This window comes from Zonotrichia albicollis, chromosome 6 (genome assembly GCF_047830755.1).
Source record: "Zonotrichia albicollis isolate bZonAlb1 chromosome 6, bZonAlb1.hap1, whole genome shotgun sequence".
NCBI lineage: Eukaryota > Metazoa > Chordata > Aves > Passeriformes > Passerellidae > Zonotrichia > Zonotrichia albicollis.
The window spans coordinates 10,391,331-10,418,516 of NC_133824.1; the positions used below are offsets into that span (position 1 = coordinate 10,391,331).

General features: G+C 40.3%; 2 protein-coding genes across 2 annotated transcripts in view; one reads left to right on the top strand and one right to left on the bottom strand.

Moving 5' to 3' along the window:
- Positions 1-20,230, top strand: part of NRDE2 (NRDE-2, necessary for RNA interference, domain containing) — a 32,417-nt gene extending 12,187 nt beyond the window's left edge. Inside the window, exons 7-14 of the mRNA XM_074542490.1 lie at positions 3,248-3,381; positions 5,374-5,494; positions 7,505-7,680; positions 8,376-8,762; positions 9,123-10,051; positions 12,247-12,385; positions 14,731-14,802; positions 15,439-20,230. Of these exons, the coding sequence (XP_074398591.1) occupies positions 3,248-3,381; positions 5,374-5,494; positions 7,505-7,680; positions 8,376-8,762; positions 9,123-10,051; positions 12,247-12,385; positions 14,731-14,802; positions 15,439-15,564 (2,084 nt within the window). The 3' untranslated portion in view covers positions 15,565-20,230. The remainder of the gene's footprint in view (positions 1-3,247; positions 3,382-5,373; positions 5,495-7,504; positions 7,681-8,375; positions 8,763-9,122; positions 10,052-12,246; positions 12,386-14,730; positions 14,803-15,438) is intronic.
- On the bottom strand, positions 18,984-26,893 carry PSMC1 (proteasome 26S subunit, ATPase 1). Its single transcript, XM_005483153.4, has 11 exons — positions 26,779-26,893; positions 26,349-26,402; positions 25,423-25,519; positions 24,976-25,100; positions 24,335-24,520; positions 24,013-24,141; positions 23,002-23,098; positions 22,628-22,817; positions 21,528-21,679; positions 20,078-20,232; positions 18,984-19,281 (listed from the first exon to the last, which is right to left on the bottom strand). Exons 1-11 carry the CDS (start codon positions 26,779-26,781, stop codon positions 19,147-19,149), a joined length of 1,323 nt encoding a protein of 440 aa, XP_005483210.1. The 5' UTR covers positions 26,782-26,893; the 3' UTR covers positions 18,984-19,146.
- Positions 26,894-27,186: the final 293 nt, after the last annotated feature.

A 27,186-nucleotide genomic window follows, 5' to 3' on the forward strand; every position in this document is an offset into this window, starting at 1 on the left:
TTGTGAAAAAAATAATTATCTCTTGTTTGGAAGTTTTACAATTGATTACTTTAATCCAGAAAAGAGAAGGAACATTACAAGTCTGATGTGAAATTTTGTTGAGAATCCCAGTCTGTAGATGGAGAATTCCAAGCTGTAATACCATGTGATCATGCCTTCTCTATTTCTCCTATGCATACATCTACCACTTTATAATTTATTATATAATTATCCCTGGAAGGAAAATAATTCAGATAGTTGGGATGCTGGAGTGGATTCAGGGAAGAAATGAGTTCATGCTCAGTTCTGGCATGGACTTTAAATTTATTTGGAGCTAAATGATTTATACTATCCAGTTCAGCTTTACTTCTCTACCTTGGCATGTCATTGTGATTATTGTTCTGTGAATACTTTGAGGAGGGGAAAAGATTAGTGTCACCATGTATATTTTTGACTTGATATTTTTTTATTTTAAAATTAATTTTCAATCTAAGAGACTGTTATGGAGGAGTCCATTTTTTTATGTGCATCATAGTCCAAGAAACCTCTTGTTTTTATCCAGTCCTGTAATTCCTGTTGGAGCAATGATGTTATGCAACATCCAGTCTGGGCTAACAGATAGAGATGCTGGGTTATCAAATTGGTTTCAGGTGTTCAGATCTCATGCAGTCTTTGACTGATTCATCTTGGATCAAGCACTGCAAAAGTGCTGCAGAGGAAAAATGCTCTGCTGGCCAGTGCATATTGTACAGCCTGATAGCTTCTAATTGCTTCTACTGTCTCTGATTTCCAATATTTCAGTCACTTTGTACACTAACCAAAATGAAGATTCTCAGGACAAAGATTTTATTCAGAATCTAGTTTTGGAAACAAGAAGGGTTTTCTTTCATTTTGTTTTCCTGCACATATTTGAAGGTATATGACTCATGAAGCAGATTGTCAACTGCTATGAGGATTTTTTAATAGAGTTCCTTTAGCAAGTTAACCAATATTAGATTGATGTTTTTCTAAATACTTTTTTGCTGGCAATATCCATAGATAGCTAAAAATGAAAAGGAACTCAAATTCATGAATGGAACAGAACAAAAAGTAACTTCTTGTTCTGTCTTAAGCATCCAGTGATTTGTTTATGAACACTCTCAGTATTTTATTTTCCCTCTTCAGAATTCAAATTACAGGATTAGAGAAATTTCACTGGGAGATTTCTTTGAGATTTCTTCATTTGTGACTCAGCTGTGTAATTCTTGGGCTGAGTTTTAATTGATACTGTACTTATTAGGAAGGTAACCAAATTGTTCATTAAGATAAATATACAGAATATTTCACAGACTTATTATGAGGTGAGTAGCACTGTAGATGTACATTAGGTTTGTATCTTCAACCTTTGACCTTTCCTAGGGACAAAATGTAAGAGCTCTGATTTTAAATAGTGGGGGACTGTGCCATCTAGTGTTCAGTTCAGTGTGGAGTACTGTCTGCTTGGAAATAGGTGGGTGGTTTTTTTAAGTATTGAAAAATTTTGAAAAGATAAAGCTGAATTTAAAATGGTAGATCAACCTTTAAATAAATTTTGAGATAACAATTTCTAATATTTTAAATTTACTAGGAACTGCTAATATAAAGCAGATTAATATAAAGTCTTCTTAATTTTTGCTGTGTAGACAGAGTTCTGTTTTTCAAATTATACCTCCTGGTTGGGGAGAAACATCCTTATCTTCTAGGTCAGTTCAGCTGCAGGACTGCCTTAGCATCATGGACTGAATTAAGTATGTATTCATGCTGTTTTCAGTTTTTGCCAAGAAATGCTGATCTTTGCATTTCATCAAACACCTTTTTTTTTCCTAATGCAGAAAAATTTACACTGTAATTTATTTTTGGCACCAGTTTGGCAGCAAATCCCAATGAGGCATTTTCTACATTCAGAGTATTTCAATCAAAGTTCATTTCTGAAGCTGGGAGAGTAGGAAGGGACAATTTTTTCAGTATCAGTTTGACACAGTGCCTAAATTAGTTAAAATACTTAGGAAGACTGTATTATAAACTTAATAATTGTTTTTGTTGTTTAAATACCTTCAGAAATCTGAGTCTTTGTCAGCAGGAATAATCATTGACTTTGCAGAAAAAAAATTATTTAATGCCCAATGTATATATTCTGCTGAATTCAGGTTTTTATGTGTCTGATACATATCTAAATTCAGATATAGGGAGTAATTAATTTCCCATGTGCTAAATATAAGATGATGATGATGATGAAGAGCAGTTGCTGCTAATCTGTGTTGTTACATATGTGTATATAGACACCTAATATTTGGATTGTTTCAAACCCTCCAAAGACAGTTTAATGAAGGAACAGTAGCATTTAAAGAACTGTTTTACTGTTCTCCATGCCGTCAGTGATCAAGTCTTCATGGGCTTGGGTTTTTTTGCAAGTCTGTTATGATTTAAAGCAATTTAAACAGCTTTTATTGTGTTAAGACTGGAGTGTCATTTGGAGTGATTAAGTATCACTGAAATGTCCTTGAGCTGCCTCATAATGGAGGTGTTTATAATACCTGTTACTTACTGTTTATAATACCTGTTACTTCTCCAGCTCTTGTCCAAAATATGGAGAGGAACACTGCGACTTTGCCTCCCTTTTCAAGCTGAGACTGAAGTTTGGTGTGCAGTGGGAATATGGCAGTGCTTAGACAAATAATGTGTTGAACAGTGAGGGATAGGGCTTTTCCCTACTTTTAAGCAGTAATATATTGACCAGAATACTGACTTCTCTTGAATCAGGTCTTACATACAGAAAACGGAAATGACAATTGGAATGAAAATTCTATATTGCTAATATATTATCAATGCAAATATCTGAGGCAATGCAAAACTGAGGCAAAAAGGATTTTTGTTGTCATCACCTCGTGTGTGCACTGTGATAACACCCAGCATCCTCAAAGAGGGCTGTGACCCACTGGCAGATGTGGGTACAGTGAAGGGCCGAGCATTGTGTCCAACTTTGCACCTGTAAGGACAGTGCCTGTATGGCACGAATAAAAAGCCCTCTCTTTGGCACATTTAAAGTGAGCAGTCCTAAAGCTCATTAAACTGTGACCACTTTGACAAATGAATTTATGCTGGTTACCCTTCATAGTTTGGATTTTGATACTGTTCCAAAACAATTATGTTCTACAGCATGTCGTGTATGTATTTTTATATTTGTGGGCTGTAATAAAACACTTTGCGACAAAATCTGAAGTACTAAAATTTTATCTTCTTTTCTTTACAGCTATATTTATTCAGCAGTGCCACTTCCTGAGACAGGCTGGTCATTCTGAGAAAGCAGTGTCTTTGTTTCAGGCTCTGATTGACTTCACCTTCTTTAAACCTGACAGTGTAAAAGATCTGCCAACAAGGGGACAGGTAGCAATTTCCATTTAAATGGGTGTGTGTCTTTATGTATTTCAGAAAATGCTGTACCAGATAAATGCTGATGACTTTTTAAGGCCATAGGGAAATATTTTGGATAACAGCTTACTTAGAGGTTCTTCAAGGTGATGCTTGCTTGGCCTGTGTGTCCTCTGGAACTACAGGCCAAATGGCCACTTTTACTGCATATAATAGAAGTGTGATAACCAGTCATTTCATATTTTTTTAAAAGAATTAAAAATGGAAAAAATTGGAGCTAGCTGACCAATGTCTGTGTCTGGCTAGCACTTGCCCTGCTTCTTTTCCCCCAAAATGCTGGTTTTTTGTTAGTGGTGATGGACAGAGCTGATAGGACATAAAATCTTTCAGTTCAGACAGTTTTTGCCAAAGTTTCTTAGGTTCTCTATCACCTTTTTCCATTAATTTGATGGCTACATTAGGAACACTTCTGTGCTTTCAAGTGCCTTTTATTTGACCCATGAGATTCTGTTCAGCTTATAATGGTAAATGTTGAAGAACTAAATCACTTTTTCTCTTAATTTGTTCAGGAGGATGTTGCACATGCACCCCACTAATAATAAGGAAGTTAATATTTAGTTGCCAGTAGCCTCATCCCACTGAACTGTTAGGAATTGTTTCCTTTTTAATGAGTGGTGGAGAGGCCACCATTTAGGCAGCTGGGCTACTGTAAAGGATAAAAATTAAATTTGCTGCAGTTACTTCACTGTCTTCCCAGAAACTCAGACTCCAGTTCTTGCTCTGGTGATTAATACTGTTACCCACAAATGGAGCAATCTTACAGGTTAAAAAATAGTGATGTCTTCTTAAAGAGCTAAAATTTAGAGTTCAGTCATAGCTGTCATGGAGTAATTGCACAGATACATGTAGTTACAGTTCCAGTCGTTTGAAAAACTGCATTTCATTTGTAGTATTGTAAAAATCTTACAGCAGGATGAAAAGGAGCCTTGATTCAAAAGGACCATGTTTAGGTTGGAAAATGCGGTTCTTGAAAATAGGAAAATGCCAGATTTACAGCTGATCACACATTCTGCTGTCATACAGAAGTGTTGACTCAGTCTGGAATTACTTGTTTCTGTACTGTTTTCACAGTGCACTTTCTCACTTGCAGCAGAGAATAAATCCACAAGGAGCAGAATTATATTTTGCAGTTTGCTGTAAGCCTGGAATTTTCTCATGTATCAATGCTTGGTTTTTCTTGGAGTAAATTTTATTGTTAATATTTGTATTAACAGTCACATCTCAATGTCCAAGCCAAGGGCTGGTAAACAGCAGAAGCATTTAATAGGTGAGAGATTGTCATTAGAGCTTAGGATATAAAAGCAGAGGAGGAATTGATGAATCTAGAGATGACTGATTGCATACTGGCAGTGACAAAGTCACCAGGACTAGAACCCTGAACTCCTGGTTCACTGGAAACTGCCCTGACCTTTTTGGCCATCCTTAAACCTGAAGGATTAAAGTCTTTATGGATATTTTTCCTCTTGTCTTTAGTCTAGTCATATTTATGTGCAACTGTAATATTTTTATTTGACCATAGGTGTGTGATTGAATTATCATTCCAGTAGTCAAATTCTTCATGACCCATAGAACTTAGGGAGGAGGGGAGTTTTGGGTTCTGAAGGCCACACCTTAGGGACTTGGGATCTTTATCCTTGAAAGATCTATAAAGGACTGTAGGCACAAAAGTATTTTGCTTTCTTTAAAGCCTGTTGCCTTTTAAAACAATCTTTATTTTCATGAGAAGAGCTGATGACAGTCCTTATGTGCCACAGCTGTAACTGAAATACTCAGTTGTGCCTGCTGAATCTTAAGCAGTATCTAACAAAATCTTCAGATACAGAAATTGTACCCAGTACATGCTTGTAGGGTCTGGGAAACCTAAGTTGACAGAGATAATGTCTGTACAACAGCAAAAAATGATTTTTCTCTATGTTTTGTTTTGGTTGGTCCTGTCAAAAACAATAGGTGGAATTCTTTGAGCCCTTTTGGGATAGTGGAGAACCACGAATTGGAGAAAAAGGAGCAAGAGGCTGGAAAGCATGGATGCACCAACAAGAAAAGGGTGGCTGGGTTGTTCTTAAGCCTGGTATGTGTGTTTCAATATGTGTAGTTGTATGTCCATGTGTTCTTCTAAACATTTTGATTAGAATGGTATAATCTGATTCTTGTCATGGTTTTGCATACAAGTTTTAAAAAATATTTACTGATATAAAGATAATGTATATCATACTTCACAGGGAATAGCAGGTGCTGAATGTTCTGGGTATGATATTGTTTATGGAACATTGTTGCCCTTCCTACAGTGAGAATTAGAGGAGAGGGTGGCATATCCTGCACTTCATGTTGGAAAAGCCAGAGGTGTGAGTACTTGCTGCAGAGTCACACCCATCACAAGTGAGAGGAAGCTGCTTCCCTTAAGACCCTTTCACCATGTTATTAAGGTGAAGTGGGGTTATATTGTTAGATGACAGTTGCTTCAAGGATACCTAGCTTCATGATTCTATTTCTAGAGTCACACTTAAGTTTCTCAAGCAAAGGTACAGCTAAAATAGGAGGAAAACATTTCCTTTCTCTTTGTGATGCAGAAATGAAGGAATTGTGTCTTCACTTGGCTGGAGTGCTTCTGGATGAGCAGGGATGCAGAAAACACTCCCTGCTGCTTTGCCTCACCTTGTCTTGTGGTCTGCAGTGCTTCTTTTGATGTCAAGGACTATTTCTCATGCAGAAACAGCTTGCAGGGAAGCAGGAGGCTGGAATGTGTCTGGCCAAAGATGAACTGTCTTTGCTTTTGCTACTCCTGCTGTAGCAACTCTGGTGGAGCAAGTTTGGGTCTGCTTTTATTAAACAAAGGAACTGAAAGATAATTAAGTCCCTCCCTTGTCCCTGGATTAAGATGGAATTTCCTTGGCCCCTGAGTTCAGCAGTTTTATTTTTGATGGCTCTAGGCATTTTGTTCACAAACTGAGAAGACTCAGTATAGAGAAGAGGACCACTGCCAGTTTTGGGCAGCTCCAGTACATACCAGTGGTTTCCCCCTATGTGTCAACCCCTAAAGTCCAGGTGCAATTTTCAAGTGAGTGTGTTCATTAAAAACTGTCAGGTTTCTTCAAACTTTGATTAGGTTGTGGAAATACTGTCTTTTTCATAGAGCTGCTGACTAAAGGGGATACTATTGATCACAAAAATATAGAGAGAGTAAAAATCTTGCAACTACCTGTTTGCTTTACCTGAAGTTTAAGAAGAACTGGGATTGGGAGTGTTTCAGATGGCAGATGTCAGGATCAAGAATTTGGAGATGGTGTAGAAATAGCTTGATTTTTATAATGCAGGCAACCATCAAATTTTGAGGGCAATTTTTTTCCTCAGCAATAAAATGAAACATCTCTACAAGCTTTCAGTTTGCCTATAGGTGCTCATCAGTTTCTGCACAGAATTAATATATTGGTGTCAGAGGAAAAATATGGTAATTATATCCAATAGTCCAGAAAGATTATCATAAAAGTGGGATGTGGTTAAGCTCGTCCTTTAGTGTGTGTGTGTGTAACCATGTGGATTGTTTCATCTGCACATTAATTAAAATGTTGAAAATACCACTTGTTAAAAGCAACATGGCCAAACTTGTTTTGCAGTGTTTAATATTAAAATACCATTTTTTATGTTCAGTGGTTTTCTCAAAATATTTTATGCAAACTAAAGTATTGATAGAACATATTTGAAATTTTATGCTCAGGTATGAAGTGAAGAATGTAAATTGCACAAAAGGATGACTGACTCTTGGCTGTTGCTTGCAAGTTGCTGTTGATAAAAGTGCTCCACAGCCTGTCAGTGATTTTTCTTCTCCTCTGTGAAAAGTTTGAGTGCTGACACTGATTCACAACTTCTAAAAGGTTGGAAGCTTCCTACCTTCCTATTACAGAGTTGGTGTCAAAACCCAGAACTGTGATGTGGAAAATCTCAGCTAAGTCTTGTGTGGTTTTTTTATTAACTATATTTATTTCCATTGTTAAAGTAGTTAAAGTGTATGCCATGCCTGGCCTTTGGATTTGGTGGGATAATATTTCTTTAATAATGTGTGTATATATTGATTTGATTTTAGATGATGAAGATGAGGAAGACATAGATGAAGATCAAGAAATCAAAGATAAAACTCTTCCCAAGTGGCATATTTGGTTGGATATTGAATATTCCCGGGAGGCAAGGCACTGGTTACCTTGGAGGCCAGACCAAACCAAAAAGGAAACTGAAGAAGATTGTGAAGATCCAGAAAGACAGGTCACTGTGATAAAATAGAGCAAGGGGAGATGATAATACTAGTTATCCTTTAATTTAAATTCATTGCCATGTTTGTGGATATTTAGAAGAATATAATGTTTGGAAAAAAGATTTTTTTCTTTGAAATTCAAAATTTCCCTGAGGTTTTGTGCTGAGACTTCTGAAAGCCATGAGAAGCTCATGGTAAACTTTGGAAAGTCTGCTGGCAAAATAGTCTGTTTGCTGTTCAGTGATTCCTGTCATCTGTGTGGAGAAATCTCACAGAAATATGTGTTTAAGAAGAGATGTGCATTAAATAAACAAAGATTTCATTGCCTTCAAGTCAGATAGTTGGATATTTTTTTATTCCTTGGGAAATAGGTCAAGTCAGACATTGATCTTGAAATCTGAATGTGTTAAAAGGCCTATGAATAAAATCTTCCAGACCTTCATTTTGTAAATTTTCTGTGGAGGTCTTTGTTGTTCACAGGCAAAGAAATCTCTTGATAGCAAATTTACAGTCTGACTGGAAAAACAAATTGTTTGTTTAACTTGTCCATTTTTAATTTGAATGACATTTTGATACTATTTAATGGTAATTCTAAATACTATGGATTTGAAAAGGTTCTTTAATTGCAAAATTGTTTAATTGCATAAAGTTTTGCTGCTTTTGATTGCATAAATTAATGGAGTTTGTTTTCATTTGGATTTTTTAGGTGTTATTTGATGATCTTGGACCATCTTTAATCCGTCTTTCTAATCCAAAGCTTCAACATCAACTCCTGTACTCTTTTTTGCAATTCCTGGGAGTTCCATGTACAAGTAAACTCTTTCCTTCCAGTCTCTATATTGCCATGGATGAAAATAACATCTTTGACAGTGTGCTTTATGATGATAAACCACTGACTTCTGTTGATTTTCCACTTTCTGGATTCAACAGTATTGGTCATATGGATACAATGGCACGAGGCAGACATCAGATAGGCCACTACAGAGAAGGGGAGGAGTTCATACAGAATGTCTTCCAAGTTCTGTCCCAGATATTTACAGGAAAGGAAAAATCTAACCTGGCCATTTGTTGGCTACAGTATGAAATATCTAAGGTAATGAGGAGTCTGCATATAATCAATGTTGTGATGTGTGGCTTTCTTCTGTAATAATGTTTATATTGAATTTAAAAAAGTCTTGAGGAAAGTTGTCTTGCAGGATTAAGTGTTCATATCAGGAAATGTCAGTTAAGATTGCACAAGGGGAAAAAGAAGAAAACCAAAAAAACCTTTTCTTCAGTACATGTTAAAGAGTAGCATACCTGTAGCAAACAATTTTTTGAAGTTTTGCATAGATGTTATTATATGACAATATATAATTTTGTAATTATATTATTAAAAATTGCTTTGAGAGGCTTTGTTCTCCTTTCTGCTTCCATCCCTCTTAAAATATACTTTGTTTATTTTTCCCTGCAGGTAATTCAGTGTCTCCAAGCAAAAAAGAAAAAGAAGCTAAAAGCACAAGGGAGGAAAAGTAAAAAATTGGTCAAGAATTTTCTTAAAGCACCTGACAACCGAAACAACCTTTCTCTCTGGAAGCTCTATGCCTACCTGGAGTGGCTGCTTGGCAACACAGATGATTCCAGGAAGGTGTTTGACACAGCTCTGTGCACAGCAGGGACAGGAGGACTGAAGAGTGCTCAGCTCTGCAGCCTCAGCCTGCTCTATGCTCAGCTGGAAGTGGAGCTGCTGGAAAGCCTGGAGGGAGCTGTCACCTCTCGTGCTGTTCATGTATTGACCAAATTGACTGAAAACGGACCCTTTGTGCCCTACAGTGGACAAGTGTCACCTGTCAATGTCTTGAAAGCTCGTAAAACATATGAGCATGCACTGCAAGATTATTTAAGTCAAGCAGCAGATTCTGATCAGGGTCAGGCCAATGATACTGATCAGCTGGTTAACCTGGTTGGTTGCTATGCACTGTTTCAGTATTTGACTGTTGGGATTGATGCTGCAGTATTAATATATATGCAGGCTTCAGAAAAACTTGAAGTTTCTGGTTCACAGAAATGTGAAAATACAGGAGAGAATTTTGGCATTCTAAATTTTCCCACTGCTCTTGAAGCTGTCACACTGCTGCATACAAATTTACTGAGATTCCACATGAAAATTAGTGTTTATCCTTTGAATCCCCTGCGAGAGGCACTGGCAGAGGCTCTGAAACGGTATCCTAGCAACCTTTCCCTTTGGAGGTCGTACATCCACATCCAAAGGAAGTCTCACTGTGCCAGCAAAGCACGAAGATTTTTTGATAGTGTCACAAGGTCTACTAACTCTTTAGAGCCATGGCTGTTTGCAATCCAAGCAGAGCAGATGAGAAAAAAGCTCACAGAGAAGGTCCAGAGGTAACACCTTGCACCTCCTTGCAATTATGCTGTTTTGAATCTGTCTAATCACTCAACAGAGGAGAGAAAATACTGTCACAGTTCTCATTTTGCAGGTGAAGAAGCTGTAGCTGCAAGAGCTGTAGCTCCAGCTGTAGCTGGAGGTTTTTTGCTCAAGGCTGAACAGTGAGTCAGTGGCAGAATCTTGAACAGAATGAAAGTCCTGGGTGATAGCCTTATGTCCTTTCTCCTGAGCCAGATTGTGTTTGGGTTTGTTTGATTACTTGCTACTAGCATCAGGATGGTACACATTTCTTTAAGGAATTTTTAAATAACTAAGCCTGCTTAGATGGCCAGGATAGACAGTGAGTTGAGAAACTGCTGCATTTTAGTACTACAGCAATAAAGAGCATAATACAGAGCTATGCTGCAGTTTCTGCCTGAGCTGGCTGCCCTACTTTACTCCTGAATCACAAATACAGTTGTGGCAGATCTGTTTCCATAGTGAGTCCTTGAGAGTTTAGTTTTTCTGTGGGGCTGTTACTAGGTAGAAGAGGCTGGAAATTCCATGAATTCACAGTGGTCTGGGCTCAGATTTTTTGCTCCTGAGAAAGGAGGAAAGGGTAGGAGATAAGGGGAACAAGGTACTTGTTCATTCTTAGAGCTTAACTATTAACTATTGTCTTCTCATTGTTTGGAGCTGCCTATCCACTGCTGCCTTCATATCTGCAGTGACATGGACAGCTTGGTTGTTTGTGACTGCACATGGCAGCAGGTATCTGGGAAACAGTTCCCTGGAAGTTTTACAGGGCTGTAAGCTCACAATATTCACACTTGGTGAAGTTACACAATTACCAGTATACTTACAAATGATGGTGCATCCACTTCTTTGATTGCTGCAGGCTGGCATCAGGCATTCAGACATGATAGTGACGTTCCTGAGCTCATAGTCTGTCATCCTAAATTGTTATAAGAATTCTACAGCCAGCAAATGTAAAGGATTGTGATTTGATTTACTGTTAATTTCTGACTAACACTATGATAGGTTTTCATTATTGTCACTTGGAACTGAAAATTTCAGAATTATTTTCCCTGTGAGGTTGAGTTCCTTTCCAGATTGTTCACTTCCCTTATAGATTACATTTATAGGGGACAAGTTGGGTGTTGGAAGAGCAGAGCTGAACTACTGCAACAGGGAGATAAGTGGCCTGTCAGTCATGCATAAAACTAATGGTTTGTGATGTTGTGATAAAATTAGAAAATGTCTGTGTTGTGTCTGACTATTTCATATTCTGGTTTGTATTTCCCCTTAAGCCCATGGAATTCAGATGGAAAAATGAGCACGAAGGGTAAAACAGGAATGTTTTTATGTCACTGTTAGGTACAAGGTTTCAAATGCTTGACTCATGCAGAGTAGGTTACATAATTTTCCCTCATGGCACAGGTCAAGATGAGGGGAAAATTACTTCAAAGACACAAGAAATAAAAGAGATAGGTCAGGAGCCAGGTGTTACTGGTGAGTGGAAGCTGGCAGGCTCAGAGAACATGCACAGACAAGTGATGTTGCCATCAGTGCTCCAGTCTGTTTGTCAAGCTCAAGCATCAAAAGTAAGGCAGTCTGTATCAGCTGTTGAAAGAAATCAGTGCTTGGGTGAAAGCTGTGTACCTGCTTTTGTGTTCTGCCTGGAACTTAGGGAATTTGAATCTCTGGGTGAAAATTACTGTTATCATTGTGGTTGAAATCCAGAGTTGGAATTTTGATCTTGATCGAAGACCAAGGCTTTGCAAAAGTGATGGATAAATTTGAACAAACTTGCCTGGGCACCAGAAGAAGATATGCTCATTCAGATTTGAATTTCTTTTGAGCTGCTCTGCCAAGCTTGGAATGATAAATTATCTTGGAGGCAGGCTAAGATGTTTTAAGATCATATGATAGTGGATTTTTATTTTCAAAGAGAAATTATTTTTGAACATATTACATGAATTTTCACCAAAATACTGAATTTTGTATTTTTTTCCTAATTTTCCTATTTAGAAATGCATTGATTGCATTAGCAAGTGCTAAAAATCTGGTTTATAACATTGAGTTTATAGCACACATTACAAAAAACCTGGCTATATATGGTGCTGTGAACAGAGGCAGTGCACTGTTCTTTACCCAGATGTGGTCCCTTGGCTTGGGTTTAAAGGACTGTTGTTTGTTCTCTGTGTTTCAGGGCAGAGGTTGGTGAAATACATTGCACTATTCCTGAAACTGGATTAACAAATCGGATTGTGGCTCTGTTTGAACATGCAGTTCAGAGTGAAAATGGTACCCACTGTCCACTGCTATGGAGAATGTATTTGAACTTTGTGGTAAGAAGAAAAATATCTGTTTTGTTTTGTTTTGTTTTGTTTTGCCATATTTGGAATTCTCATCAACACAGCTGGAATACTGCTTAGAAAAAGGAATACTAAATGCTGCCATGCCTCTCTGATTTGCAGGGTGATATATTTGACTTGTACTGCTCCTTATTGTTGGGAACATTAAGGAAAAGGTAATTCATGTGGATTAGGAGTAATAGCTTCTGACAGTGTTGTCTTAATATAGATGCAGACATTGTGTCTGTCATCTTACATAGATAAAAGTATGTTCTGAGATGATAATGGATGTCAAGCTGCTTTCCAGTGGAGTGGACTCCAGTGTAAATTGGGTGCAGGAATTTGCACTTCTTGTTGAACTTGGAGGTTTCTGTCCACTGATTCCTTCATCCCATTGCCATCCCTCTGGATGGCAGCACGACCCTGTGGTGGATCAGGCCCTGCTCTCAGCTCTGTGTGGTCTGCAGGCCTGCTGAGGGTGTGCTCTGCACCGTGAGCCAGGTCATTAACAAAGGTGTTCAGTGACATTGGTCCCATAGTACCAGGGGCACTGCCCTGGAACCAGACTTGTTCCACACATCACCACCCTCTGGGCCCTCTTGGGGACAGCTTTGTCACTGTCTGTGCATCCAGTTCTTTTGTCAGCTGCTCATTTAGGAGGCTCTTACAGGAGACAGTATCAAAGGCCTTGCTGGAGTCCAGATAGAGCATGTCCACTGCTCTCCCCTTATCCACCAGGCCAGGCATTTCATCATGGCAGTTTATTGAGTTGCTCAGTGAATTTTAGTGAATTTACACTGTCTGTGCTGATTTTCTTCTCACTCATGTGCCTGGAAATGGTTTCCAGGGTTGGCTGTTCTGTCACCTTCCCAAGGCACAACAAGGTGAGGCTGACCAGCCTGTAGTTCACTGGGTGCATCTCTTCCCCTTCTTGAAAGCAGGAGTGATGTTTTATTTTCTTCAGTCTTTGGGTCCTTCTCCCAGTTGATGTGATCAATCAAAGATTGTCAAGAGTGACCTTTCAGTGACATCTGCCAGCTCCCTCAGCACTTGAGGTGCAGTTCATATGCAAAATAAATGCATGGTAGGCAAAATGCATAGCTATAGCTTCTGTACTTGCCTTCAATTTTGACAGTCTTTTGATTCTTAAAAGCTGCATATAAAAGTTACATTAACTGGCATTGCAGCTTAATGCTGAAAAGCAATAATGTTTGTTTCTTCCATAGTTCCCCATGGAAGTACAGAAATAAAATTATATAGTCAGCTTTGCCATCTTGGTTTTCTTGCTGCTCCAAAGTACAATATGGAAGATGAAAACATTCAAGTAATAACTTTCATTCCCCAGAGTTACTCTTCTGTTCATGTCCCCTGGTGTAATAAGCTGTCAGAGGGGGATCAGCAGTCAGAGGGCTGTGAAATAGAGAGGAGGCAGGGGAAGAAATCTTGTGCTGTGTTTAAGATCTCTTGTGTGGGACTGTTAATTTTGACCATTTCTAAACAAATAAATGCTTGTAAATATTTTATACAACTTTGTATGTAGGAATGTACAAGTGAATTACTGTTATTCTTTGCAGATTAATAATGACACCCCAGTATGCACAAATACCAAAGATCAGCCATTATGTATTTTATCACTAGTGCTCCATTCATGGAAGATACCTTTTCCACAAGAGCAACAAGGAGTATTTACTAGATGCTAATAAGATGGAGGCAAATACAGTAATAGCTTGGACTAGCATTGTTTAGAGAAGCAAAATCAATCAGAAACATTTAAACAGACAAAGTCATAGAAATTGTGATCGTTCAGTATTACCCTAAGTTCCATAGGTCTGTTTAGTCTTAGCTGATGAACCAAGGGTTAGGTGAGAGGACAGGGATGTGGGCTGGAATCTGCCTGAAGTGCCAGGCTCAAAGGCTTCAGTCAGCAGCATCAACTCCTGCTGCAGTGCCACTGGTGCCCTGGGATTGACACTGTGCCCTTCAGCATCTTCAGCAGTGATCTGGGTGGGCAGAGAGTCTGTGCCACCAGCAAGTTTGCATCTGATACCAAACCAAGAGGAGTGGCCAAAGCACCATGTTCTGCTCTTGGTCTGTCCAGGTTCCTTTGAATAGCTGAGTCCTTGTTCTCTTCCTTATCTTAAAGTAAAGCCTTGAAACTCCTATAAGACATTTGCAGAGTGTAATCTGATAAAGTACATAGCTACCACAATGTATAATAAAAATGATTTCTCAACAGAAGAACACTGAGCTTTTCAGCAATAATTTCTTTGTCTCAGAAGTAATGGTTTCAGTATTTCAGCTATTACTGCACTGAAGTATGAATGTTTTTTATCACACAGGCTTCACTGGGAAAAAAAGAAAAAAGTAAAGGATTGTTTTATAAAGCTCTTCAAAACTGTCCTTGGGCAAAGGTAAGCACAGAAAACAAGTAAACTTGTCATCATACTTTAATTTTTGAAGTTCTGTATTTGAAAATAAAGTTTAGCTTTAGCAGTTGTTGTAAGAAGTTATATGCAAATGAAAGGAGAGGTTTTTGAGGCAGTCATGTTAGGATTTTCTGCAAATAAGAGATGTATCTTAAATGGAGCCATGATCAATAGCCACTGCAGTTTGTTTCAGGACAGAAAGGTGCTGTGTTGAGGCACAGCAGTAAGAAATCCTTTGTGATCTAGAAATGATTGAGTCTTTCAGACTTTTATCATGAGCATGAGATTATCAGAAATACATAGCTAAATAAAAATTTATTTATGTAATAATACATAAAAATTATTGAGAGAACCTGCAACTCCTCAGGTAATGTCTGTATTTGCTGCAAATGCTCCAGTGCCTCTTGACCTCCATTGTATCTTTTTGAATAAAGTTACTCAGTATGAGTTAGAAAAGACTTTGATTAAACAAGCACTGAAGGAATGCTAATTCTGTTCCTATTACCTTAAATAACACATGGTATTTCTTATGCTCTTGCTACAGAGTTGTTGCTGTGTACTTACTTTATACAGTGTTTCTTGCTAGAGGTAGCACAGAAGATGTTCTTGCTGTCTCTGCAGGTGCTGTACATGGATGCAGTGGAGTATTTCCCCGAGGACCTGCAGGAGACGCTCGATCTGATGACTGAGAAGGAGCTGAGGGTGCGGGTGCCCATGGAAGAGCTGGATCTACTACTGGAGATTTAAAAGCTCCTGGAAGTACAGAAGCTGCTTCCAAAGCTAACAATTAGATCCATTTTCATACAGGAACTCTGTTGGGACTTGGGTACTATGTACTTGACATTTTTTTGTTGTTAAATATTTTATATAAATTCCTATCAAAATGGAGTTCTACTACCTGCAGGTATTCTGGAATCAAGGATTGCATTTTGCCCTTAATAATGGATCCATTTCTCTGCAGTGTTGCTGGCTCCCACAGGACAGCCTCTTTAAATAGCCTCCTGTTGGAAGTTGCCTGCATTTCTTCCTCTATTGTTTGAAATTACATTCCCCAGGGCTCAGTAGAGGTTCAGTACATGCCAACTATGGCTTGATGAGCAGCACAGGAAATAAACATCTGCCAGATGGATGCTCCACTGTCCTCCACTTGGCAGACTTCAGTAATTTCCTTCAGCATGGTATGGCTGGCATATGCAGCTGCCAAGCCAAACAGCCATTACATCTGTACATATACTGTAAAAGCTAAATTTTTGTTTGAGCAGGCACCTATTTTGATATGTTTTGACAAATGACCATTTAAATGTAAATCTTTCTGAAAAATATACCTGAATATTTGAAAATTCAAAAGTAACTTGTTTCTTATGTATTAAAAATAGAACTGAGTGTATTAAAAATGAAAATGTGTCCATAATGCATCTCTAAGCAGCTCACTTCTAAACAAACTTTTGTAATTAATTACTGGCTTTGACTCAAGTCCAGGCAGTTGTTGTAAGAGAAGTAGAGGTTTGATCTGTATTTGATTCTCCTCAAGAAGGCATAGTCTTCTATGATGATTTTAAAAGTAGCTTATAGTCCATGAGGCTTTTAGCAAACTCCTAGAGAAGTAATATGAAATATGGTAACAATTTACAGATACAGTTATGTTATATATTTATTTTGTAAAACAGAACATGCTGAAACATGTAAAGGATTGTTTAGCATCCCTACTCTTGAGAGCTGAGGAATCAGAAACTGGATTTTCATCTGAAACAAGTATACCTGCAGCCACAGAATATCCAAAACTGCTTCAGACAGCTTTCATGAGAAAACAAATTGTCACTAGCAGCACTAAAGCAACTGGGAGCATCCAGCTGGTGAGATCCTATTACACATGAAACTGTGTCTGAATCAAGACACACAACTTCTAGCTCAGGTTTGCCACCATGGTGCAAGATAGAATACACTTTAGTCTAGGCTGCATTTCATTTATTCCTTTCTAAAATTATTTTAAATATTGCAGGGAATATGTATAATTTTAAATGGCATTACAGCACTTCTGAAGAGCCTTACAATATTGATGTAGTTTCAAGTGATGCTGGTTTTGCTGTAATCAATTAGTCTTTGTGAAAAATATGGTTAATTTTTTACTTTCTACAACAATGACAGAGCTCCTGAATTGGAGGTAGAAGTTACTCTGTACCCTGCACAGTACCAGGACAAATTCTGCCTGTGTTTGTTAATGCTTTGCCATCATGCAGAATGCCATTTCCTCTAAAGCCCTGAAAGGGCCATGGGGAGGGGGAGAACCTTGACTGTGCTCCTGCTTAGTCACAGAGGAACCCAGGTTGAGAGGGACCTTGAAAGATCATCTGGTCCAACCTTTTGTGGCACAGGGAGCGTGGATGAGATTAACAAGCTCTCTGCAGTCACATTTGAAAACTTCCAGTGATGGCAGCAATGACTTCTGTATCTGTCACTTTTCTGTTCCTCCATGCATCCTGTCCCCAGTCCTTTCTTTTGCAGTTTCTCCCAAAGCAGCACTTGGGCTGCTTCCTTCCTTTTGATGGTCAGAGGCTTCCTGGAGCAGGTCCTGCCTTTTAATTCAGTCCCCAGTAGCTTTCCTGTCCTTGTGGGGAATATACTTGCTGTTCACTTTCTCCTGATATTTATTACTTTTGTCTTGTCAAGTTCAGAAACTCTGGCAAAAGTGGCAGCAGTTAAATTCTGCTGTAAAAGCTAAGAGCTGAATGTTCAAAGGTGTGTTTTTCAGTTCCTGTGGTGGCAGACAGGGTACTAGAACGGAGTCCTTAGGTTCCTTTAATGCAATGCAGCTGTTCTTCAGGGAGCTGAACCCATCTCTTTGTGGCTGTTGCTTTGAGGCAGGAATAACAGCCATGTCCCTAATGAAAGTGCCTTGCCATGCATGTCATACAGCTCTTCAGCCCTCAAGCAACAGTGAGATCAAGTGCCATGATTAGGAAGTGCTAAAAAATCCCTAGCTTTTTGTGACCTTTCCAAGGAGACAGATCTCCTAAGATTTATAAGAATGGGTAATAAAACTTGTTTTTCTAGCTTCAGATGAAAAACAATTCTATTTCAGGATTTCTGTCATCCAGATTAAATAAAGAATTCCATTCATCTGTAGGGTTCGTTTTTAACAATGAGGCACATAATTTTTACAGAGAAGAATAAAATCTCTTGGCCCTGCTGCTGCCATTGTTGTTGGAGCACTGGCAGTGAGGGAAGGCATTGCTCTGGGTGTAACACTCCACTCTCTGTTACTGGCCTGCATTTGCTCCCACAGAAAGTTCCCAGAACAAAAACTGCATAATGCAAAACTGGTTTGCATGTGGAACTTATATAAACCTTAAAGATCACATGTACAACATTTGGAAATCAATTCCTTAGAACTTAACAAGCCCTTCCCAGGGAGTACTGCACAGGATACTTGGTAAGTAGGACCTGCATGGCTACAATGGAGCCAGTGGACACCTGGCCCCATGGGAATAGAGCTGTAGGCAACAGAACTGTCCAGGGGGAAGAATTCAAGGTTATGCTGTAGAACAGCAAGCCTGGCACATGTAGCTGGGATTTCTCTGTGCACATCTGCTGCATGCCAGACCCTGCAGTTCTAGCACTGGGGCTGGTGCCTTAGGAGTGTGCACATCCTGCCATGGGGCCCTTGAACCTGTTCCTACTGCTGTCTCTTTTCAGATGTTTATCTAATGAACTGAAACCCTTTTGGGAAAAACAAATTTATAAACTCTAATTTTAAAAGTACCCTATCCAAACATGTTTAGATGTTTAAGGTAAGATTACTAATGAACATCCATCTTGCAAGTGCTGCAAGTGCTAGAGATGGGTACCTTTTAAGTGTGTCTCACTGTTACTCACAGTTGCATACTTGTCATTGATTTTCATGTATAAATGACTGATGACACTGAGGTTACTCAGAAGTGACACTTGTCCTATTACCTCCTAAAAAAAGATATAAGAAGGTAATCAAGAACAACATCAGTGCTAGAGTAGTTGTAAGAGACTGCTATGCCTAAGGAGGACTAAGAATTGGAGCATCTGCATGGTGTGGGTCACTGAGACAAGCACTTGGGGCACCAGCACTTTTTCTTGAGTCAGTGAACACAACAGACAGTTTCATGTAAACAGCAGGGCTGTGCCACCAAAACAGCTCAATTCAAATAAATGTTTTATTGGGAAGTGAAAAGTTACACTGACTGAAACCCACAACCCACCAGCTTTTAACCTGTTCATGAATGCAAACTAGCTGTGTGGTTTTACACAAGGATCTCATCAACACAGAGAGTCTGTATAGTTTCCAAAGAGACCAATGACTTAAAGATACAATCCCTCAGGGGTTCCCTCTTGCTTTTTATAGAGAACATTCTCCTTAGACTTTTTGAAATCTTCATTCGTTACTTTCATTCTCCGCTCCCTCAAAGCCATCAATCCAGCTTCTGTACAAATTGCCTGCAACACAGGAAGCAAGAATGGTTACACCTGCTCTGCAACCCCTTCAAACCACACCCTCAAAGGCAGCTCCATCTTTCCCACTGCTGCAGTAACTGTACAAGTGAGGCTGTTAACAAAATCTACGTTCTAAAGTTTGACACTGTTCTGTAGCATTAAAGCAGGCTGGATAAAGCCAGGTGAGCTGTCCCAAAGGACAGAGGTAGTCACGAGTTACACCTCCCAGACAGAAAGGCAGCTTTGTAACAAGAGTAATTTCCCTGTGCAAGGACAGACACATCCAGCTGTGTGATCCTTCTGCAGGGAGGTGACAGTGGTGTCCTGTGGGTTTAAGCTCATGAGTGTGGTAACTGTAGCAAGGGCCCTAGCTGCTTTAAAAAAAACAGACAGGATTGCTGAAGCTTCCTAATATACAGTTGCATTTTTATCTGCCTTGCAACAGTTCCTAAAAATGCTACTTATCCTGTACTATCTTAAGTACCGTTTAAGACACCTTGCACAAGATGCCACACTCTCCTTTTAGTTTCTACTTTGTTACTTTATGTACCTATGTTACCTGAATATGAAATTTTACTCTTACCAATACAAGCTACCTCACAATTATGATTTTGATAATTTCCCATTTGTAAAGCAGAGTACCTGGTACTCACAAAAGGTATTTTAAACCATCCCACTGTTCCTCGGTGATGTATGCACAGAAAACTGGTAAACAGTTCAGGTGACAATGGTTTTGGATGCAACAAAAATGAGATTTGATTTTTGCTTTGAAGTATAAACAATGGTGATGTGCACTGACCTTAATATCTGCACCACTGAGATCATCTTTTGCCATAATCAACTCATCCAAAGTCACATCATCTGCCAAGGTCATCCTGCTCGTGTGAATCTGAAAGATTCGTTTCTTCGTCTTTTCATCAGGCAGAGGGAACTCTATTTTCCTGTCAATCCGTCCTGTGCCAAAGAGAAATTCAGCCTTAGTTTTTCTGCATGCAGCTGTTGGAAACAGCAGGAAGAACACCTGAAGGGTTTAACTGGCAGTAACTTAAACTGGTGCATGTCCAGAGAAGGGCAATGGAGCTGATGAAGGGTCTGGAGCACAAGTCCTGTGAGGAACACCTGAAGGAACATCTGGGGAAAAGGAGGCTCGGGGAGACCTTTAACACTGTCTGCAGCTGCCTGAAAGGAGGCTGTAGCCAGGTGGGGGTTGGTCTCTTCACCCAGGTAACAGGTCAAGAGAAAATGGCCTAAAGTTCACATGGGGAGGTTTAGATTGGGCAGTAGGAAAAATTCCTCCATGGAAAGGGTTGTCAAGTATTGGAACAGGTTACCCAAGGAAGGGGTGAAGCTGCCATCCCTGAGTGCTCAAAGGAGGCATAGATGTGGCACTTGGGGATGTGGCTTAGTGACAAACTTGGCCATGACACCTCAATGGTTGGACTCAATGACCTGAAAGGTTCTTTCCAACCTGAACACTTCCATGGTTCTTCCTGCCACAACGAATCATGTCTTGGAGTAGAAAGCAAGGTCAGACTCTCTCTTTCAATTCTGGCACAGTATTATCTCCTCTGTACTCCAACAGCACTGGATTTGAGCTTAAGGGTCTAAAGCTAAATGTTGACAAAACCAGGCCAAACATACCTCAGCAATTTCATACCATGGAGGTATTTCAGCTTTTCCTTGGATCTCTGTGTCATTTTCTACCTTCCAACTTAACAGACACCAAAGACATTCTATGCTTTGGTACATTTTTAGTGGCCATTTAAAAATACTTCCTGTGCCTGCTCAGCTCAACATGTCTCCTTCACTCATCCCCCAAATGGCAGGAGTGTGCCAGGTCAGTAAGGAGCAGCCTGCTTTCCCTGCAGCCTGCAGGATCCAGGCTGGCTCTGGTAAAGCTTAGGCTCTCACCCCCAGAACACAGGTGCTGCTGCCCTGCCTTCCCCAGCTGCTGCAGGTGTGCTGCTGCTGCACACAGCTTGCTCAACAACTACTGAAAATGGCTGTGCCATCTTAATAGAAAGGAAGAATATTCATATTGTTTATGTATATATAAAGGAATTAACGTGTTTCTTCTCTTCCAAAGATTTTTCTCATATTTAGAAGCTTGTGAACAGATGCAGCAGCATGGATGAGATGGTGAATAAGAACAAATTTGCAGTCTTTTTACCAGCCTGTGTGTGTCCAGTTATGACAAGTCCTTTCACAAGAGAAGTGGCTTAAGCATACACAGCAGAGAAATCCCTTACCTGGTCTAATTAAAGCTGGGTCCAGTGTTTCTATTCTGTTGGTGGCCATGATAACTTTAACATCCCCCCGAGAGTCAAACCCATCCAGCTGGTTCAGCAGCTCCAACATCGTGCGCTGGATCTCTCTCTCACCCCCTGAATTGGAGTCATACCTTTTGGGAAAAAAAATAGTCAGAAAAAGCACTAAGTAACTGGCACAAAGGTGGGAGAGGGGCATTTTGTTTGTACACATCCATAAAAGATTTAAATAAAAAATTAATGTTTATCCATATAAACAAAACGGATTTCCAGAACCGTGTTGTGACATATAGGTAAGTAAAGAGACACTGAACTATTCTGGTAGCTGGGGAAGCCATCATGTGAAGGAGATCTGGGGTTTTTTTTCCATGTTTGTTATATATTGGGAAATATCTTCTTCCCACCTAACAAAATCAACATAAAAAGGAAAAAATCTAATTCTTAGCAGCACATACATCCATACATAAGGCAGCAGCTAGCACTTTGGGCTGGCAGCACTTTGGCTTGGTGGCCTTGTAGTAAACATTTTTCTTACCTTCTTATTTATTTAAAAAACACTGACTACTTTACAGACTATTTGCACTGGACAGTTCCAACAAACCTACAGAATTTTCAAAGTAATACAGCTTGGATATGAGCTGAACAACAGTTTAGTGTGGCACAAGGAATGCTTCTTCATGACATACACTGTGTAACTTTCTGTAAAATACTCTCAGAACAGAAGTATTTAGCCACCTACTCAAGAGGCAAACAACAAAAGGATATATTCTATATTTTAAATATTCTGCTTTAACCTTGGGTCACTGAATCCAATTATTGTATATGGACTTGCAGCTAGAGAATCCCATATACACAGTGTATCTTTCAGGTTTAGACCTGGAGATGCTGCAGGAGAACAGAGGTGATCTCTGGTCATGTCCATTTAGTATGAAAAGCCTGTGATAAATTGTGTTTCCACAGAAGTTACTTTAGTGTTACTTGTTACAAATGAATACATCAAAACAGTGTATGCAAATGGTAGCAGAGCAAAGGAAGTGAAGTCTCAGTAGAGCTGATTGCCCCTGGCACCCCGTGCACTGCACCTCTTGGTGCCGATGGCATCGATCTCGTCGATGAAGACGATGGAGGGCGCGTGCTCCTCGGCCACGCGGAACAGCTCCCGCACCAGCTTGGGGCCGTCCCCCAGGTACTTCTGGATCAGCTCCGAGCCCACCACTCTCAGGAACGTTGCTGATGTTTGGTTTGCCACCGCTTTGGCCAGTAAAGTTTTGCCTATTTTCAGTTGGAAAGAAATGTTGTGATTAGTTTGCAGAGAAGGAAAAGAGAAAGAAAAAAGTGCCCTAACAAAACAGTTGTATGAAATTTGTGACAGACTTGGCAATGCTTTAAATGCTAACCAAGTGTAAATTATTTAACTTGTATTATCTCAGCACAGGTGTTACTGACTGTAAAATACCTGTGCCAGGTGGGCCATACAGAATGACTCCTTTGGGTGGCTTTATTCCCATCTCTTCATAATATTCAGGGTGGGTGAGAGGAAGCTCCACAGACTCCTGAAACACAAGAAAAACATGTTTTTGTAAGACTGAGTGGTCTCCAACAGAGATCTGTAGGGATCTTCAAAACAGCAATAATGAAAGCAGTTAAGGCAAAAAGAACTAAACTGATTTCAAGACACACATCAAACAGTATGACCCTCTGCTGCCTCCAATTGCAAGGCAGACAAACTCTCCATCTGCACAAGTTTTCCTATTGCTCCCACCGGACAAGTGGTGGAGCAGCAGTGAACATTCCCCCTCCTCCATCCTCAATACACCATCCCACATTTAGAACTCTGGAGCTCCTGAACCCCAAACAACCACGGATGACCTTGGGGCCAGGGAACTCTTTAGGAAAGGGTGCCTTCTATAAAGTTACCCAATACCATCGATTTTAAGAGCTTTTGTGGTTTTAGACACCTAGCCAGATCAAAAGGGCTGAGTTTTAGCAAGGTTCAGGCAGAGTTCTGCTGGTAGGGAAAAAAACCAACTGACCAAACACACCCCAACCAAACAACAAACAAATGCAAAAACTAAACAAGCAACTGCCCTGAAAGACTAAATCCTTAAGTTAGATTGGATGGCATCAGACACACAAAACAGCCTCTGCAGTTTGTACAATTTAACTCTCATCTTGCAACAACTTAAACTTTACCTGTTGCAAAGTAAGAAGCTATTAGAGAGATTTTATGAGCTCTGGGCTCTACAGGTTCCTGAGCACTGAGAAAGGTTCCTGTGCACATAGCCTCTGGTGGCCTGCTTAAAACACTGAGTTCCACGAATCTGCCTAGTGAAATCTAATGAAGAAATGCACCACAGAAAGATAAAGGACACCACTCCAGGAACAGCAGCCAGTCCTGCTGCTTCCCTTCTCAACTCCTAGCACAAGTTACACTCCTGGCTAACTGTAAATGAGTACAACTGAATACCTTGATTTCTTGAATTTGGTTGTCAAGGCCACCAATGTCAGCGTAGGTTTCTTGAGGAGCTTTCTCTACTTTCATCACAGTCACTAGAGGGTCTGTGTCATCCATCAGGACTCCTATCACAGCATGAACCTAATTCAAGAATTAAGAGTTGTCACAGAAGGCAAGGAGCATTTTTAATACAAGCTGAAGTCTAATCCCTATGCCCATTTATTTAGGTGTGCGACATAAACAGCATTCTCTCTCCTGCGGTCTTCAGAAAAAGAAAGTCAGTTAAAACAGTACAACAACTTGTAAGAAACTTGATTTAATAAAAACAACTCACCTTATGATTTAGCAAAACAGAGCAGCCTGGCTCTAGCAGGTCCTTGTCCACAAAAGACAGAATACTGACATAGTGCTCTGATCCCACAGACGTGGACACGATGGCGTGGTTGTCATCAATGATCTCCTCCAAGGTACCCACGGACATCGGTGTTCCTCTCAGGTCATCCACCTTGGACCTTTCCTCCTGTTGTCAGCAAAAACCCAGGAGACAACTGAACATCACAGGCAAAAACACTCTTGTACAACACTGGCTCAACAATTCAGACAGAACACAGCAGAACCAGTATTTCCTATGGCTCTACTGCCCCAAAAAGACAGAGGTCAGTAACAAAACCCACCGTTAATTTAGTGCTACCCTATGGACACCATTCACATGGATGGGAATAACCAGAATCTTCTCTCTCTGTTGATGGATATCTGTGAGCTGTACTTTGACTGAGCATTAACAAACAAAAAACTCCCATGGCTTCATCTGTAGTGACAATTTAGCCAATTCATGAGGAATTGTGAAAAATCTGATATGTTTGCATGAACTTGCATACTGCTGGTACTTTATTTCACTGCTCTGATATGAAGCAGCTCACATTAATTAAGAGCATTTCCTGTAACATTAGAAGTAACACTTCACTCAAACCTCACCTCTTGTTTTTCTTCCAAAGGTTTCATCTGCTCTTGATTTCTGATAAACTCTTCCTCCATTAAGAGGTAATCTTTAATTCTCTCCAATTTCAACAACTTGAGTCTGCACTGTGTGTGGGGAGTCACTGCAACCAAAGCAGAATACAGGATTTTAGAACAAGTTTGACATGGCACCAACTAACCACTAACTCATTACCAGAAATTCTGCTTTATTTTCCTGACTGTAACTTGTACCTTACTTGTCCCACTGTAACTCCAGGTGAAAAACAGATTTAATGTTTCCCCTGCATTTTCACTCAGTTCAATTTCTCTCTGTCTTACCTGGAGTTCATGGGCTTCACCTTACAAAACAATAATCTTATTCTGTGGGGGGCTTTTTTATGTTAATTAGAAATAAAATTACATTTGGCATTGTGTTAGTGACCTCCACAGAGGCAGATCACTTACCCAGAGGGAGTTTGCTGGCAGCATCTGGTCCCTTGGTCTTCTTTTTCTTTTTCCCCACTCTGGTTGGAACTGGAGGTTCATATTTCTTCTTCTTGTCCTTATTCATAAAAATAATTCAATTTAAAAAACTGGGATAGTAACAAGTAAACAATACACACAGGTGCTAAGTGCACAGACTAAAAAAGGGCTGGAGGTGAAGGACTTGATAACAAAACTTTCTCTTTATGATCTCCAGCAAGAAGCCCAAAAGAACCATTACTCCTATTTTTTAAGAATGTTCAAAAATTTTTTGTCCTGCTTATTTTACATCCCTCTAATTTAAAATTCTGCCATTTTTCAGTGAATATAGGACACGGAAGGCTCAAGCCTGAAGTAAATCACAAACAAAACTAATAGATGACACAATGAGAAAAATATTGAATCTCCACCTTCCTGCTGCTCTTCAGTCAATAAATCAGACACACTCAGCTTCCCAGCCTAGTCACTGCCTGCCATGTGCACTGAACTTTCCTTTTCTAAGGAGACCAGGCAGGCCCCTGATGTCCCCCAACCTGAAATACACTCCTACTGCAGATCATTGTGCAATGCCACTTCCAAGCCAGCAACAGCTCCCTAAGTGACAGCCTGAAGGCAAATAGTCTTTCCTAACCCTGACACATTTATAGTTTGTTTGTTTTTCAGAAAAACAAGTTACTGTGAAGAAATTTCAGTTTTCTTAAGCTCCCTTTTTTATTTATGAACAACACTTGTTTTCTCCAATGTACACCCAGAAAAGACATTCATCGGAGCCAGCAAGAACATAATTTTATGCAGTTCCAAATACAACAATAATTTTTAGAAGTAAATTTAAGAAGCCTATTGCAGCCAGGCTCTGTATCAGCACACCCCTAGCTCCTTCTGTAGGTGTTTATTTGGGGTTCAGTTACCTTGTCATCCTTCTTGCTCCCACCAGGCCCGTGTCCACCACTCTGACTTTGACCCTAGACAAAAGGTAAAAAAACAAACGACAAAAACAATATAGGTGCAGTTCTATGAATCGAGACGCCTGCGGGCAATTCCACGTACAGAAATGCCGTAATTGGACTTCTCCTGTCTAAACAAAGCTCCAACTTATCCAGCTTATTGTCCAAAACCAAAGAACAGTCCCGCCCGTCCCCACCGCCCTCGCTCCCCCCTGGCCGGGCCGCGGCCTGCAGGCGCCGGCGGTGACTCCGCAAAACGCCGGGCGCCGGCGGCGGAGGCTGAAGGGGCACAAGGCCCCGGTTCGGCGCTGCAGTCAGAGCCGGCTCTGCCCCCCGAGGCCGCGCTCGGTGCCGGGGGTGCCCGGGGCTCCCGCGGTGCCTGGGCGGCTCTCACCATCGCGCCGCGACCGCCGGAACCGGCACCGCCCGCACCGCCCGGGCTGCGTCACTACGGGCAGCGGCGAGGGACACGCGAGCGCGCCGGGCCAAACGCGGTGTGGCGCCGCAGCGGCCGGCAGGGGGCGCCCTTGCCCGCGGCTTGTGAGGGGAGCGCAGAGGCACGGCCAAGAGCGAGGCAAACCTTTAAAGTTCCAGCGGGCTTTTCCTAGAGCTGATCCTTTCTTCCGCCTCTTGCATCAGCTGGTCAATATAAAAACGGTTTTGTGTGTGCTGTAAGAATTGTTTTTCTTGTGGCAGCACTTTAGGAACATGGATGAAGTTTCAGGAAATCCCTCCCTCCACAAAAACTTTTGTCCCTACACTAAGTTATACCGGTCTGTGGTGCTCCTGGGGAAATGCAGGA

Coding starts and splice junctions, on each gene's coding strand:
- PSMC1 (XM_005483153.4), bottom strand. Junction 22,818..23,001: donor GTATGGCCCACCTGGCACAG/GTATTTTACAGT, acceptor AACTGAAAATAG/GCAAAACTTTACTGGCCAAA. Junction 19,282..20,077: donor TCAGTGGTGCAGATATTAAG/GTCAGTGCACAT, acceptor CCTGTGTTGCAG/GCAATTTGTACAGAAGCTGG.